This window comes from Megascapheus bottae, chromosome 8 (assembly GCF_031878675.1).
Source record: "Megascapheus bottae isolate mThoBot1 chromosome 8, mThoBot2.hap1, whole genome shotgun sequence".
NCBI lineage: Eukaryota > Metazoa > Chordata > Mammalia > Rodentia > Geomyidae > Megascapheus > Megascapheus bottae.
The window spans coordinates 54,603,308-54,621,344 of record NC_143516.1 but is presented as its reverse complement, the minus strand read 5'-3'; the positions used below and the strand labels follow the sequence as shown (position 1 = coordinate 54,621,344).

Genomic DNA, 18,037 nt, shown 5'->3' with positions numbered 1-18,037 from the left:
CCACATCCAGCTTTCAAAAGCAATCTTGTTACAAATTTTAATCATTTCCCTGGAATGATCTACTATATGATTGTACACTTGTGATGTGGGCAGAGATACTATCATGTCCTGTGTTGCGAGCATTTTTTTGGACGCTGTGTTTTTGTGCATCTCATGTCTATAAAATGTCCATGTATGTGTATATAAGATATCCAACAGTTTATTATGAAATAAACTTTGGTACAATTATATTCGTTAAGGGGCCAGGAGTTTGGCCTAGTGGTAGAGTGCTTGCCCAGCAATGCACAAAGACCCGGGTTCGATTCCTCAGTACCATATATGTAGCAAAAAGCCAGAAATGGTGCTGTGGCTCAAGTGGTAGAGCCCTAGCATTGAGAAAATCCAGGGACAGTGCTTAGGCCCTGAGCCCAAGCCCAGCAGTGGCAAAAAAAAAAAAAAAAAAAGAATTATGTTCGTTAAGTTAGATGTATTAAATGTATTTTGACACAATATTTACCATTTTTGGTAGGTTTATCAAGATCTTACTGCACTGTAAGCTGAGAAACATCTGGGTAGTATGTTTCTTATCTGAGCTTCCATTCCCCACCTTATAAAATTTATTTAAAACAAATTTTCTACTGGACAATTGTTTTTATTAGCTAATAAAATTTGGAAAATCTAAACTACTACAATCTACTGAGAAGAAATTTTTCTTTGAACTCTGGGCTTTGTGTTTCTAGGCAGCATTCTGTCACTTAAAACACATCCTCCAGCCACACTGAAAAGAAATTCTGAATCGCTAACTGATCTAAAAATGTCATTATAGATATAAATATATATACACATAGATATCTACACAGATAGATAATAGATGGCATATCTATTATCTTAATGCTAAAGTGTTTCCAATGTTAAGGGTGAATTTATAATTCTCTATATTCAGACTCTAAATTTCCTGAACTAAAAACTTCTCATTTGAATTTAAGTAATTAAGTCTATAAGGAATGAATTGCTTATGGTTTGGGGGGTAGGGGAGAGGCCAGGCATGGTCATATGTGCTTGTGTAAAAAACAGGAGGACCTCACTTCAAGCTGGCCTGGAAAAAAAGTTAGTGAGACTATCTCAAAAGAAAAAAAAAAAATCAGGCCAGGAGTTTGGCCTAGTGGTAGAGTACTTGCCTAGTATGCATGAAGACTAGGGTTCGATTCCTCGGTACCACATATATAGAAAAAAGCTGGGGACCAGGAATTTGGCCTTGTGGTAGAGTGCTTGCTTAGCATGCACAAAGACCCAGGTTCAATTCCTTGGTACCATATACATAAAAAAAGGCTGGAAGTGGTGCTGAGGCTCAAGTGGTAGAGCTCTAGCCTTGAGAAAGCCCAAGGACAGTGCGCAGGCCCTGAGCTCAAGCCCAGGACTAGAAAAAAGAAAGAAAGAAAAAGAAAGAAAGAAAGAAAGAAAGAAAGAAAGAAAGAAAGAAAGAAAGAAAGAAAGAAAGAGAGAGAGAAAGAAATTATGTTGTATGTGTATAAAGTAAGTTATACATGTGTACTAGATCCTGAAATAATTTTCTATATTTCCATGGGCAGACCCAAAAGTCTGGAGAAGCCACTAGACTTCAACATTCAGTTGTAGGGAGTAAATCTTTACTGAAAGTATTTCTCCAGACATTTTGAAAGACTTCAAATATAGATGCTAGTTTCTTTAAATCATGTTTATCTGTCTTCCTAATTCAGACTTTATAATAAAAAGATCCAAAATAAATATTTTAAATTTAATTTACCCTAAAAACTATAACTGAGTGGTTAACCATCTTGATTTCTTTTTCCCCTTTGATCCTATGGCTTGAACTCAAGGTATGGGCAATGTCCTTGAGCTTTTTCATTCAAGATTAAGATGCACTTCTGCCTTTTTTTGGCCAGTCCTAGGGCGTGAACTCAGGGCTTGAATGCTGTCCTTGGGCTTTCTCAAGGCTAGAACTCTACCACTTGAGTCACAACCCTATTTCCAGCTTTTTCTATGTGTGTGGTACTGAGGAACTGGGCCTGTTTTTTGATGAATCAAAAAAAAAAAAAAAAAGGGTGAGGGCCAAGAGTTTGGCCCAGTGATAAGAGTGCTTGCCTAGCATGCATGAACATCCTCCTTGAAAAAGAAAAAAAAACATGATTGAATGGTTTGTGGGTTTTCGAGGCCTTCAAATATGAAGAAGAATATTTGCTTGCAGCTATTATAAATGCACAGGAATTATCCATCTTATTTCCTTGTCCATAAAGAGATTTTTCAAAATTCAAGCTCAGAAAGCCTGGACTAATGGCACCTAGTTACTTGGCATGAACAAGACACAGCTCTACCTTGGAAGAACCTCCCGTCCCAGACTGCAAAATAACTGCCTCAGAAAAAATAAACATGCATACTAGTCACAGTCCTTACTTCTTGTGTATGGTTTGCTGCATGGGTTTCTTATTTAAAATGCAGAAGACTTTTTAAAAAAGCCTTTCTGGGTTGCCTCCTGTTTGCTCTTTCGGTGCAGACCAGGACCTCTTTTGTGGAGAGACATCTGTGCTCTTGATGGCCAACGAAAAGCCCAAGGAAGGAGTCAAGATTGAGAACAATGATCTTATTAATTTGAAGGTGGCAGGACAGGATGGTTCTGTGGTGCAATTTAAGAATAAGAGGCATATACCACCTAGTAAACTAATGAGAGCCTACTGTGAACGACAGGGTTTGTCAATGATGCAGATCAGATTCCAATTTGATGGGCAGCCAATCAATGAAACAGACACAACTGCACCGTTGGAAATGGAGGATGAAGATATGATTGATGTGTTCCAGCAGCAGACAGGAGGTATCTACTAAAAAAGGGAATAGGCTACTTTGCTCCAGAACTTTGTTCTTATAGACCAAGAGTACATTCTTAATTAGAAAACCGTAATTTGGTTCCACCACATCCTGACTACTACTACTCTCTATTTTTTCATTTTCCCCTTCCCCAATCCTTTTTTGTACATAAAGAAACTGGTGTATGTGTATAAGCATATTGCTTTTCTTTTCTCATTGTTTTCTTAAACTAAAGGCCAAATGGTATACTTTGATTGACACCGAATGGGATGGGGACAAATACTGGTTCTGTGAAATATCCCCATTCTCCATTAGTGGCATGCTAATTCAACTTTTATCTTTATATTTCAGTAAGTTATTTTGCTCTCACTGTTTTAACCCCCCCCCCAAAAAAGAACAACCAAAATCCTTGCATAACTTGTTTGACTGTATAATTTTAATGTTTTCAAATTTATCATTGTAAAACCAAGGACAATTTTATAACTTTTTTGTACGTAGCTGTTACATGTAGGGCAAGCTGTCTTTAAGTAGGTGTAAATTACTCTTGAAAAGAAAAAAAAAAAAAAGAGCCCTAGATAGTTTTCAAGTCAAACTTCTTGTTTAACAACAACACCAAATAAAAAAAACTGTTCTGTAGTGTTAAAGTAGAAAATTGGGTCTCACTCTCACAGCCTTTCAAACTACTTGCTCTGTTGGAACTGAAAGAGGCAACTGGTATAAAGCCCTGAAGGAAGGGATAGCCCATTGGCACTGAGTCTTTCTACAACAACCCTTCAGTTGATCAAAAGTGACTCTGAAAGGTTTCCATTCTTTCTTTCTTTTTGCCAGTCCTGGGCTTGAGCTCAGGACCTGAGCACTGTCCTTGGACTTTCTCAAGGCTAGAGCTCTATCACTTGAGCTTCAGCACCACTTCCAGCTTTTTTCTATGTATGTGGTACTGAGGAATCAAACCTGGGTCTTCGTGCATGCTAGGCAAGCACTTTAACCACTAGGCCAAACTTCCGTCCCTGGTCTCCATTCTTTCTGATTTTATGAATTCTGGCTACTAAGTGGAGCTTACAGGATTAGAAATCTGTGATTAAACATTAAGTGTTTTGGGGTTTTTTTTTGTTTTTTTGTTTTGGTTGGTCATGGGGCTTGAACTGGGCCTGGGCACTGTCCCTGAGCTCTTCAGCTCAAGGCTACCACCCTGCCCATGGGCCTAGGTGTTGTCCCAGAGCATTTCAGCTCAAGGCTAACATCCTAGCCTTGAGCCAAGCCCCACTTCCATTTTCTAGAGGTTAATTGGAGATAAGAGTCTCAGGTCCTTTTGTGCCAGGGTTGGCTTTGAACATCGATCCTTAGATCTCAGCCTCCTGAGTGGCTAGAATTAAAGGCATGAGCCACCACGCCCGGCTTAATGTTGTAGTCTTTTTATTTTTGCCAGTCCTGGGTCTTGAACTCAGGACTTGAGGACTGTCCTTGGGCTTTCTCAAGGCTAGAGCTCTACCACTTGAGCCACAGCACCACTTCTGGCTTTTTAGATATGTGGTATTGAGGACTCGAACTCGGGTCTTTGTGCATGCTAGATACTCTACCACTAGGACTAACTCCCCAAACATTAAGATTTTTATTAAGTCTTTGAGATGATCTAGAGATACTGAAGTTTGCATGTTCTCTAAAAAATAAAGTATAAATAATAAACGAAGACAAAGGTACTATGCAAAGATATGCAAAAAATGCCCAGTCCTAATCCCCCTATAGAATGGATTTCTGACAGCTTTAAAGTTTACAAATTGGAAGAAATCAAAATATCATGTTAATCAAAACTTCCCTTTTTGAACGACATCGCCCCATTTGTAAGGAAATGGAAAGACTTAGAAAAAATCATATTAAGTGAAGTAAGCCAGACTCAAAGGAACATATAGGCCCAATAGTCTCCCTCATTTGTCATTATCAGTAGAAACCTTGGGCTCTCCTACCAGAGATTTACAATAGAACAAAATCTAGAGACATTAGGCCAAATAGTATGACACTAAATGTAAGGACCTCCAGGAGAAGGAAACAAAAGCCATATAATGAATGTTGTTCTTAATGTACTATGTTATCTCTCATCTCTTGCCATCCCTTGGTTATCTCATATTGTTACAATATTTCACCTTGTTATCTGATATATTTTATATGTGCTTAATTGGTTATTTGAAATTGGATAGGGAAGGGGGGAAATCAAGATACGTGAGGGTGGGGGGGAGGTAAATGGGGACCATGTCATGAGAAAGAGTATCAATGTTTGTGAAGTAATGCACCTTCTATCTGGTGAATATAATGTAACCCTTCTATTAATCACAATAAAAATTATTTTAAAAAACTTCCCTTTTTATTTCAAAGATTATCTATAAACATATAATTCACCCTGATATACAACATACACACTCTAAATTGTATATAGCTGTTTATCTAGAAACTTAACCCTAATACAGCCAAAACAAAGTAAGTCTTGGATGAGGATGAAACCTGCTTTATTTATAGCACAAAGCAATAGATGAAAGGATATGAGACAACTCTTTTCTTAGGATATATTGAAACTCATAAAGTGATTAATATTTTATTTAGCTTATTATATTTTAAGGTAAAAGAAACAATTGTTCATGTTTAAAGTCAAAGCCTTCAGATAAAAAAATTCTCATGAAGACTTTAATGTTTATATATTCATTCTCTTTTTGATTAACAGAAAACTTGCAGAAATATATTTACTATTCAGCATTCTAAATTCTGGATCTTTAAATGAACTTAAATTAGAAGCACAAATTGTGTATGTGTGTTTGAAGGAGGAGGAGGGGAGAAAGAGAAAAAGAGAGGAAAATTTTCTAGTAAGAGAACTCCTAGTTTTCACACATTCTAAAAGCAGTCAATAATCTCAGAAGAGGGTCACAGTCCTGGATGATAGTTATATACATAGAACTTTCCTGATATATGGAATGTGTTTAAAAACAAATTGGAATAACTTCCCTAAGAATAAATTTGCATTTAGCATGAAGATGCACCAATATAACTCCCATGTTTATATACTTGTCTTCATTTAGGGCTTGGTTAGAAAACTAACATATGAATATAAATAAAGAAGTATGTGTATGTGATTAAGTTGGAAAGAGGTAGTATTGTCCCATGTTGTATGCTAATAGTATAGATATTTGCTGGAATACTATAAGGAAATTTCTGAACTTATTTAAGATTTGTTCAAATATCCACTACTCTCTTATTTTCCTTTTTCTCATTCTGGACTTTATATAATGGAACTTCTTTTAAGAAAAACAATTTTAGGGTGGGGGTGGGAGACAGGAAATGGGGACCAAAACATGAGAAAGGGTATCAATGTATGTGAAGTAAAACACCTTCTGTCTGGTGAATATAATGTAACCCTTCTGTTAATTACAATAAAAAATATATGAAAAAAGAAAAACAATTGTAAAATATTTCTTTAGCAAATCCAGGCTATAACACCAATCCATCCACACATAGGAACTTACTAAGTCCTGAGATAGTAATAAATATTTTCCTGAAAATTCCAGTAAGCAATTACATATATGGATTGTTTTTAATTAACAACCAGTATGCTCTTAAGCAAAGAAAAAAAACCCTCTATTTTAAAGGTTATATCTCATAACTATGAAATGCAGCACATTATGATTACATTTAGTTCAATGGGAGAAAAATTAATATAACCAATACTGGTATTCCATGCTTGCCAGAAGTCAGGCATAATATAAGGTAAGAAATGAACCTTAAATTTCCAAGCTAATCATAAGCACTAAAACTATAACTTTTATTTTCAGTTTTCAGGGATTCTTTTTGCCAGTTTTAAGTTGAACTAGGGCCTGTTCTACCGCTTGAGCAGTGCCACTTCAGGCCTTTTCTGAGTAGCTTATTGGAGATAAGCATCTTACAAATATTCCTGCTCAGGCTGAATTGAAACTGTAATCCTCAGATCTCAGCCTCTTGAGTAGCTAGGACTATAGGCATGAGCCACCAAGGCCCAGACTTAAACTATTAATAATAATCATTTTATTACTATTATTATTATTATTATCTTGCCAGTTTCGGGGCTTGAACTCAGGGCCTGGGCACTGTTCTTGAGCTTTCTCAAGGTGAGCACTCTACCATTTGAGCCACAGTGCCACTTACAGCTTTTTCTGAACCCAGGGCTTCATGCATACTAGACAAGCACTCTACCACTAGGCCATACTCCCAACCTAAACTGTGTGTGTGTGTGTGTGTGTGTGTGTGTGTGTGTGTGTGTGTGTGTGTGTGTGTGTGTGTGTGTGTGTGTGTGTGTGTGTGTTTTGTTTATTTGTTTGCTTTTGCCAGTCCTTGGCTTGAGCTCAGGGCCTGAGCACTGTCCTTGGACTTTCTCAAGGCTAGAACTCTATCACTTAAGCCTCAGCATTACTTCTGGCTTTTTTTCCCCTATATATGTGGTACTGAGGAATTGAACTGGGTCTTTGTGCATGCTAAAAAGCACTCTACCACTAGAACAAATTCCCGGCCCTAAACTATTATTTTTTTTCTAGTTGTGGGGCTTGAACTCAGGGCCTAAGTACTGTCCTTGGGCTATTCTCAAGGCTAGCACTCTGCCACTTGAGCCACAGCACCACTTCCAGCCTTTTGTATGTATGTGGCACCAAGGAATTGAACCTGGGTCTTCGTGCATGCTAGGCAAGCACTCTTACCACTAGGCCAAACTCCTGGCCCCTAAACTATAATTTTTAAAAGTGGTTTTCCAATGGACTCTTAAGTATGATCTTCAACAATTAACAAAGGTAAGGAATCTTGCAGAGTGAGTAAGAGAAACCATTCCTAAGTAATAATAAAAGGAAAAAGGCAACCTAAGTCATAAGAGTTCTCTTTTCAATAAAGCTGATTAATCAAGAGAAAAGAAATATTGATATGATATTGAGTCATTAGAAATGACTCAAAAATCTTAACAAATCAGATGAACGAGAGAATTATCATCTCTCTCTCTCTCTCTCTCTCTCTCTCTCTCTCTCTCTCACACACACACACACACACACACACACACACACACAGACTCACACACACAGATTATGCTTTTGAGTAACATGTTACTTATAACCATACATAGAAAATTCTATCTTTCCCTAAATATACCAGTTACTTTTAGTTATTTTAGCTCTAATAAGGAAAAACAGAAATTTCCAAATGATTGGACTAAAAATAAATTGGGTTTTCAGAAATATTCCTGCCTGGGACCTCTGAGGATTTCTGAATACACTGCTGAACCCAGCGAATGGGATAGTAAACGAAGTTTATGAAGAGACTCCTGCCAGCAGTATCTGTATACTAGAGACATTAAAGATTAAGGAAAAATTGTACCTGAAAGCTTGTCATGACTTGAGGAACCAGAGGGTCCATAATTTAAGAAATTAATTACAGTGTGTATGTGTGTGCGTGTGTATGGCACATCCATCCATCCATCATGGGGTTTGAACTCAGGGCCTGGGCACTGTCCTGGCACTTCTTTTGCTAAAGCTCTCTTATCATTTGAGCTCCACTTCTAGCTTTTTTGGTAGTTGATTGAAGACAAGAGTCTTATATACTTTCCTACCCAAGCTGGAAATGGAAACCTTAGAGCTCAAACTCCTGACTAGCTTGGATATGAGCCACTGGTACCTAGCTAATTATAGAATTTTTTTTGTGAGTGTTCACCTGTTAAATTACTGAAGTATTTAAAGAGGTGCTGATGCTACAACTAATATAAAATTTCTCAACATTATTATGTTGATATTGTATCATAGTATTAAATGTATCAAATGTACTGTTTTGGTTAGGTCTACCCCAGAAGTTCTCATTTTTCAAAATGTATATCCTATATGCAGGAGTTTAAATGTATAACTCATGTAACTAAGAAACAAATCTGAAGCAACAACCACCATAAACCCCGCAAGAAACTACAAGCCTCTTGCAATATATTAAAAAAGGGTTACTTAAAAAAAAGAATACTTACATCTTTTTTTGTTTGCTGCCTTAAATGTTAGTATTTTTTCATTTCTTATAATAAAGTCTAGTTAAAATTACCTCATAAATTCATAACTAGTATTACTGTAAAAACAACTTTGAGAAAAAACTCAGTATCCCTTCAGAGATGAGGAACAAGTCAAGGGCATCTGTTCTCACCATTTCCTTGCAACTCTATACTGTATATATTAGCAAGTGCAATAAAGAAAAGCAATGGCATGCAGCCTGTAAATATAAATAAATGTATTAACTGAAATATGGTAGATTCAAGGGATATCTCATATAGTGTAATTCCTTAGAAAGCCCAAATCAAAGGTCAGCAAAATAAAATCGCAGGAAGCAAGTATTCAAATGGGTTGGGATAGGTCAAAGGGAAAGAGGTGTACAAATGAAAAGGAGGAGACAAGAATACAACATGTATCCTACAAAATTAAGAAGAACCAGGATAGGGGATGTTTGGGTGAGAAGGTTGAAGGGGGTGATCAAGAAATACTGCATTCATAAATTATTCATAACGTTATAAACTGCATTGTTAAAAGACAACTTTCTTTGTAAAACTAGTTAATTTTTTTTGGGGGGGGCCAGTCCTGGGCTTGAGCTCAGGGCCTGAGCACTATCCTTGGACTTTCTCAAGGCTAGAGCTCTACTACTTGAGCCTCAACATCATTTCCGGCTTTTTTCTATGTATGTGGTACCGAGGAATCAAACCCAGGTCTTCATGCATGCTAGGCAAGCACTCTACCACTAGGCCAAATTCCCGGTCCCGTAAAGATAATTTTTTAAAAGAAACAACTGTTTTTTTTTTTTAGCAAACCATAATTACATAGAAAATTCAATAAACTACAACCAATAATTGAATAATGTTTCAGAATTTAAAGCCAATGTAAAAAAATCATTTTTGTGTCCCCCTCCAATTGAAAACTCAGATTTCAAACTAGGATTGGTTGTGAACCACAGGTACCCAGCTCAGAGCAAATCTAAGTCTATAACTCTTATAATCTCATTCACTATGCAGTTATACTTCTGACCAAACTGTCTATCCTAAAAATGAGCTGATACAAGATCCAGCTGTTCAGTTTGCTTACTATATAGCACAAGCTGGCCTCAGGCATGCTTCAGTCTCACAATTAAAAAACCTTTTTTATATGAACAAGAAACTGAAATAAAAGGTATATTATAGAGTGTCACTAAAAAATGAAATGGATACATAGATCTTTTAAATATGCAAGGTCAACATGTTGAAAACAAGTATTGCTTAGATGTTAAATGAGAGAGATACAGTATTCATGGATTTCAATTTTCCTCAAATGGAATTGAAGAAATGGATTCAATGTAGTTTCAAAATTCAAAAAGGCTTTTGTACAAAAATTGGCAGGATGATTTTAAATATTCATATGAAAATAAAGGAAAGCTAGATTAACCAAAAGTTTCCTATATGTAAGTTATACCCCCAATAAACTGATCAATGTTTTAATGGCAAAAAAGATGACCTGAAAGATAAATCTACATAATTCTAAATGGACTCAAAAAAATCATATTTTTGTTTTGGTTAGTGTGAACTTTGTATAGGCAAGAATATTAAAATAGTTGCCTTTCTTTAAGCTGAAAACTTGAACGACTTCAACAGAAATATGAAAAAGTCAATAAAATTACTTCATCGCCACTATATTTTTGATATGCTGATAGTATTTAGCAAGCATCTGGCAGATTCTAAACCAATGAATGCTTAATATAAATACATTAAATTGAACAATCATACCTTGATTTGTGCAAAGGGTCTTTCATAACCTCCAACATAGAGAAGGCCAACATTCTGAGGGAGTAACCTACAGGGGAGAAAAAAAGACATTTTTATAAATTACTTTTACTGTAAAGCTATATAATAAAAAATTTTATAATAGATGCTGTAAAAATGTGAACACCTTTGTAATTATTTTTCTCTCCCTATTCCCAGTATTGAGGATGCAATCCTGACCTTACACATGCTATGCAAGTACTCCTGAGCTGAGTTTTGTCTCCATTCCCTTTTTAAATTTTTCATTTTGAGAGAAAGATTTACTATTGCGCCAAGGCTGTCTTCAAAACTTCTCCTGTCTCAACCTCTTACGTACATGGGATTACAATCATGCACCACCTCACTTGGCTCTATATAATTATTACTGTCTTTTACATTATGGTATAATACCAGAAAGGGAGTAACTCTTTTACTTCAAAAAGTGCTGAGTAAATTCTCATTCTCTCTCTCTCTCTCTCTCTCTCTCTCTCTCTCTCTCTCTCTCTCTCTCTCTCTCTCTCTCTCTCTCTCCCTCCCTCCCTCCCTCCCTCCCTCCCTCCTCTCTCTCTCTCTCTCTCTCTCTCTCTCTCTCTCTCTCTCTCTGTTTTTTGGTCTGTCATGGGGCTTGAACTCTATGCCTGGGCACAGTCCCTAAGCTCTTCAGCTCAAGGGTGGTACTCTACCACTTGAGCCACTTCCAATTTTCTGAGTCTCACTGACTTTCATGTCCGAGTTGGCTTTGAACTGTGATCCTCAGATCTCAGCCTCCTGAGTAGTTAGGATTACAGGTATGAGCCACCAGCACCCAGCTTGAGTAAATTCTCTCTCTTTTTTTTCTTTTTTTGGAGGGTTGGTCATGGGACTTGAACTCTGGGCCTGGATGCTGTCCCTGAGCTCTTCACATAAGGCCTACCCCTTGAGCCACAGGCCACTTCCAGTTTTTTGTTTTGTTTTGTGGTGATTTATTGGAGATAAGAGTCTCACAGTCTTTTGTGCCCAGGCTGGCTCTGAACCATGATCCTCAGATCTCAGCCTCCTGAGTAGCTAGGATCACAGACATAAGCCACCTAGTAATTAATTGGCGCGGTAAATTCTTAAGAAGGAAAACTTAAGACACTTCTATAGTCTACCATACTAGGAATCTGAACAAAATTAACTATATAATATCGATGGAAAGAAGCACTGTATATATCAAAAATTAATTAATAAAATACTCCGTAGCTATACTATGTAGTGTAGGAAGTAATAGGAGCCTAAATTATTCAGACCTAAAATCTAACAGAAAAACCTGACACATAACTCAACAGCCCAGCAGTGGCTCATGCCTGTAATCCTAGCTTCTCAGGAGGCTGAGATCTGAGGATCAAGGTTCAAAGCCAGCTCAGGCACAGAATGACAGGAAACTTTTATCTCCAATTAACCTCTAGAAAATGGGAATAGGGACTTGGCTCAAGGGCAGAGTGATAGCCTTGGGCTGAAGAGCTCAGGGACAATGCCAGGGAGGAGTTCAAGCCCCAAACCACCCCCCCAAAATCCTCTAAGAAAAGTAGTTTCTAGGAAGTATATAATGGAACCTATTTGCCACTAGGTAGTTAAATAAGAAGTAATTACTATGCAAGGATCTGTTAAGAGTTTGAACAGATGGGGACTTGGACTTAGTTGGAAACAGTAGGTAAAACAAGGCTAAATTTCAACAAAGTCCTGAGGACAAAAAGACTTTGAGACAAAAATGTCTGAAGTAAGAAATAATTAAGTTGAAGATGAGATCCAATTTCATATGGCTCATGAAGAATTTCAAATGTCATACTGTATATTTTATTTTGTAAACAATTTAGAGTCACACTTTTAAAGGATATACTTCTTATAAAACAATAAATGAGCCAGGCGCTGATGGCTCATGCTTGTAATCCTAGCTACTCAGGAGGCTGAGATCTCAGAATTGTGGTTAAAAGCCAGCCTGGACAGGAAAGTCCATGAGATTCTTATTTCCAATTAATCACCAGAAAACCAGAAGTCGCGTTGTGGCTCAAAGTGGCAGAGTACTAGCCTTGAGCAAAAGAGCTCAGGATAGCTCCCAGGCCCTTAAGTTCAAGCCCTACAACTGAACCCTCTCAAAATAAATAAATAAATAAATAAAAACCTACAACAGATGCACATGAAATACAGAGAATTAAAATTATTTATTCTTGGTGCTGGTTCTAGGTTGGACTCAGATGCTGTCCCTGTGGTTTCTCTGTTGCTATTGTTTGATTTTTATTTTACTCAAAGCTAGCATCCTATCACTTGAGCCTCAGTTCCACTCCTGACTCTTTTTTTTGGTGGAGGTTAGTTAATTGGAGCTAAGACTCTCACAATACTAAGTAGCTAGGATTACATTCATGAGACATTGACAGTCAACTAACATAATTTTTTTTAAAAGATAATCTTTTGGGGGCCAGGAGTTTGGCCTAGTGGTAGAGTGCTTGCCTAGCATGCACGAAGACCAGGGTTCAATTCCTTGGTACCACATGTACAGAAAAAAGTTGGAAGTGATGCTGAGGTTCAAGTAGTAGAGCTCTAGCCCTTGAGAAAGTCCAAGGACAGTGCTCAGGCCCTGAGCTCAAGTCTAGGAATGACCAAAAGAGAGAGACAGTGAAGGGTGGGGGGGAGGGGGAGAAAGCCAGAAGTGGTGCTGTGGCTCAAGTGGGTAAAGTGCTAGAGAAAGCCCAAGGACAATGATCAGGCCCTGAGCCCGAGTCCAGGACTGGCAAAATAAATAAATAAATAAATAAATAAATAAATAAATAAATAAATAAATCCTTCCTTCCTTCCTATTTTTAATTCTAGAAATTCTGCGGGGGTTCTTTTTTTTTTTTTTTAAAGACAAAAATCTTACTACATAACTCATGCTGGTTTTGAATTCATGATCTTCCTGTCTCTCAGTCTTTCAAATACTGGGATGACAGGCCTGTCCCTCTAAAGGTATGTTATTTTTGCCTGCATTGAGTGGACAAAGAAATGTCACCTTTAGAATTATCTGCAGAATATGTAGGCAGAAAGTGGCTGTGGTGCAGACTATGTGAAGACATAGCTACATTATATGCCTGTATACTACGGCTAAATCTGCATTTATCTATATATGTATCTATTCTTGTATCATAAATCTTTTCCTAATGAACAATGTAAATAACTGGACATGATTTCAGCATTAACAAAAAGTAAAAAGGATAAAATGCACATATTCCCTTTTTGGAAGTTCTAGTTGAGATGGTTCTCAGAGTCTAGATAAAGGTAAAGGCCTTTTATGGCAGGTAACAAACTCTAAAACTCTCTGTAACAGATTATAAATCCAGTTGCATAATCTGAGAATCCATTGTCACTAAATCTAAACAATTGTGAACCCAACACAGTCAAATGGAAACTCTCAAGTGTATCATATTAACCTAATCACAAAAATACGAGAACACACAAAAAATATGAGAACACTCAAGATTATCATAAATATCTTGCAAAAATTCAATTGGGCCAGGAGAGTGGCCTAGTGGTAGCGTGCTCTCCTAGCATACACAAAGCCCTGGGTTCTATTTTCCAGAACCACATACACAGGAAAAGCTGAAAGTGGCACTGTGGCTCAAGGGGCAGAGTGTAAGTAAGCCTTGAGCAAAAAGTGTTCAAGGACAGTGCCCAGGCCCTGAGGTAAAGCCCAAGGACTAGCAAAAAAAATCAGTAACTTCAAACTCCTACTTGAATAATTCTAGGATATACATATATTTTTATATTAACTTTATCACTAATTATTAGCTGGGAGATATTAATGTGACAATCCTCCGTAGATTTAGATGAGTAGAACCAAGAAAGCACTCTCTCAAAGTAACTTGGAGTCTATGAAATAAGGTAGATCTTATGCAAACATACTCTGGTCTGGCTACTCGGTAAGTACCTTTAAAACTCACCTTAAAGGCCACTAATAGAATGGTAATAGCATATGAACATTACTGAATTAAACTCACTTAGCAAACCCCTTTTTACATTTGGAATGTATGTGATGATTTATAGTAAAACATTTAAAATACAGCATGCAAAGAAACATGTTTGTTTCCTGGCTTCAAGTAGAAAGAGTAGGAAATGACCCCAAAATTCAACAATAAAACGAAGGATTTCTTAGTATTTGACAAATAAGTTATTCTAACAAAACTTCAAGCCACTGCTGGTATCAAAAATTTACATATATATGTGTGTACATAAATATGTATTCATATATATACATATAAATGTGCATATAGATGTGCATATATATGATACATGTATATCAATGGTAATTTATTTCCTCTATAACAAATGTTCACAGAAAGCTTGATAAACTAACTCCTTAAGAATAGTCATTGCTCATACAAATAGAAACTAGAAAAGGAAGAGAATAAAAGTTGGCTGACATTTAAAACTCAGTATGCCTCTAACTACTATGCATATGCATTTCAGGAAGCCTGCCAATATACAATTTAGTGTGCCCTCTTCCTCTAACCTGCCTGTCTAATAACCACATTTCCTAAGCAAATTTCTTAAAGGTCCCTGTTAAATAACATGTATTTTTTTCCTTTAAAAATACTGTTCTTTCTTATTCATTCACCTATTATTTCTTACCACATGTTATATTACTACCTTCATTTGAGTAGGTTTAAATATGTATCGTAATTTAAAGGCCTGTGAAATATAAGATAATTAATACTTTGAGAACACAAATTACCATTTTAAAAGAATGTTTTTTAATGTCTTTACATTTCAAAAATTATTTTACCAAATTGTATACATAATTATTTCCAAGTAGCAGGCAGCATTTTACCAAGACAAGGTGCCTGTATACAATATAGCAATCACACATTTTAAATCCCAGGGTACACCATTAATTCAGCACTGATAGACATATTTACACATATTTTAAGATAGAAACTCTGATTCATTTAGCAAAGTAACTATTTGGCTTTTAAAGTAGTTGAGCATTTTCTGATGCATTCACAAAAATGGTTAACAACCTCTGAAGTTTTTGCTTACAACGAAACTTCTATTAAAATGGCTACTAAAAAAAAACTATTACGAGGAAGAAGTGATAAAAAGAAAAGGTAGCCAGCCACACCCTGGTGGTTCACGCCTGTAATACTAGCTACTCAGGAAGCTGAGATCTGAGGACTGAGGTTCAAAGCCAGCCCAGGAATGAAAAGTCCATGAGATTTTTATCTCCAATTAACTACCAGAAAACCAGAAATGGCACTGTGGCTCAAAGTGGTAGAGCCATAGCTTTGAGCTGAAGAGCTCAGGGGCAACGCCCAGGCCCAGAGTTCAAGCCCCACGATCAACAACAACAACAACAACAAAAAAAAAAAAAAAAAAGGAAGAAAGGAAGGAAAAGGAAGGGAGGGAGGGAGGAAGGAAGGGAGGGAGGGGTACTATTAGAAGAAAATCCACTATAGCTTTTGAAAGAGAAAAGGCAAGAAAACTATGATTTCCCAAATGATAATTTACTGTTGTTTTAGAAAACACTACCAAAAAAGAAAAGTAGTATCTAGCCAGGAGGCTGGGATCTGAGGATCAGAGTTAAGGCCAGCTGAGGCACAGAAGTCTGTAAGACTCTTATTTCCAATTAACCACCAAAAAACTGGAAGTGGTGCTGTGGCTCAAAGTGGTAGGGCACTAACAGTGATCTGAAGAGCTCAGGGACAATGCCCAGGCCCAGAGTTCAAGCCCCACAACTGACCAAAAAGAAAAGAAAGAAAAGTAGTATCTATCAAGTAATAAGATAAATAGTATTTAAGTGAATTTCACTCACCATATACTGGTATCACAGTAGGCACAAAAATTGCTTCAAGAGGAAATTTGATTTATACCATACATCATCATTATGATTAGCATTGTTTTGGTGATAATGGGATTTTAACTCAGGACCTTAGGCTTTCTAAATAAATGTTCCACCACTTAAGCCACATTCTAAAATAGCTCAAATTAACTGTTGTATCTCTATAGCCTTAACTGCAGTACTATCAGACACACACACGCACACGCACACGCACACGCACACAGAGAGAGACAACCACACACGTGCGCCCCCCACCACACTGGTGTTGCCAATCCTGGGACTTGAATTCAGGGCCTGTCTTTGAGCCACAGCTCCACTTCTCACTTTTTTTAGTAGTTAATTAAGGTAAGAGTTTCACAGGTTTCCTGTCTGGCCTGGCTTTGAACCAGGATTCTCAGATGTCAGCCTTGAGTAGCTAGAATTAAAGATGCCTGGCTTTTAAGTTCAATGCTAGTGCTCTACCATTTGAACCACAGTTCCACCTTCAGCTTTTTGTTAGTTAATAGGAAAGAAGAGTCTCACAGACTTTCCTGCACTAATTCTAATTGGCTTCAAGCTGCAATCCTGACCAGCCTCCTGAGTCACTGGCACCTGGCCTATATATTTAAATTGTAATAAAACATTTTGAGACAACATACTGTATCTCAGGATCATGGCTCAGGAAAAAAAAAAAATCCACTTCTCAGCCACACAATATGTTATCTACAGACCAGATATAGATTACATCCAATTTATCTATCACAAAATAAAACTACAACTCAACAGAAAGCAAGTGTACTTGATATTTGTTGAATAGTACGATTTTCAGCTTAAGCTAGTACTTGTTATTGAAAAACCTCCATATCTGAAAAGACAGAGATTTCTGTACATAACTCAGGTCAAAAGGAATACCTCAAATGAAAATTATAAATTTCTTAAACTGGATAACAAAGTAACAATTTAGAAAAACTGGTGGATACAGCTAAATCCAATTTAGAGAGAAATCTTCACGCAACACCCATCATATACACTGATGAATTTCCTATCCATTTCAAGAAATTAGAAAAATTAAAGGAAGAGGCAAAATGATTTTAAGTTCAAAGCCAACATGAGCTATAATACAGAAAGTTCCAGATCACCCCCAAGCTACATAGCAAGATTTTCTCTCAAAAAGTGAAAGGAGGGCTAGGAGCATAGCCCAGTGGTAAAGTGCCTTGCCTACCAAGCCAAATCCCTGGGTTTAATTCCTTGCTACCACATACACAGAAAGGGCCAGAAATGGTGCTGTAGCTCAAGTGGTAGTGCATTAGCCTTGAGAAAGCCCAAGGATGATGCCTAGGCTCTAACTTCTCAGTACTGAGAAAGAAAGAGAGAAAGAGAAAGAGAGAGAGAGAGAGAGAGAGAGAGAGAGAGAGAGAGAGAGAGAGAGAGAGAGAGAGAGAGAGAGAAAAGAAAAATAACAAGTCAATTAAACCTAAAGAAAATAGGAAAAGGTTGCCAGGTACGGTGGCTCACGCCTGTAATCCTAGCTACTTAGAAGACTGAGATCTGAGGATCAAGGTTCAAAGCTAGCCTGGGCACAAAAGAAACTGAAACTCCTTTTTTGGGGGGGAGGGGTGGGTCTTGGG

General features: G+C 37.2%; 2 protein-coding genes across 3 annotated transcripts in view; one reads left to right on the top strand and one right to left on the bottom strand.

Annotated features, from left to right (window-relative positions):
- The window catches only part of Rngtt (RNA guanylyltransferase and 5'-phosphatase), a 233,839-nt gene that overhangs the window by 59,744 nt on the left and 156,058 nt on the right, over positions 1–18,037 (bottom strand). For both annotated transcript variants that reach the window (XM_090338447.1, XM_090338446.1), the window contains exon 14: positions 10,589–10,655. In XM_090338447.1, coding sequence (XP_090194573.1) covers positions 10,589–10,655 — 67 coding nt within the window. The remainder of the gene's footprint in view (positions 1–10,588; positions 10,656–18,037) is intronic.
- LOC150059950 (small ubiquitin-related modifier 2-like) lies at positions 2,548–2,866 on the top strand. Its single transcript, XM_090337710.1, has 2 exons — positions 2,548–2,701; positions 2,759–2,866. The coding sequence occupies exons 1-2, from the start codon at positions 2,548–2,550 to the stop codon at positions 2,833–2,835; spliced, it is 231 nt and encodes a 76-aa protein (XP_090193836.1). The 3' UTR covers positions 2,836–2,866.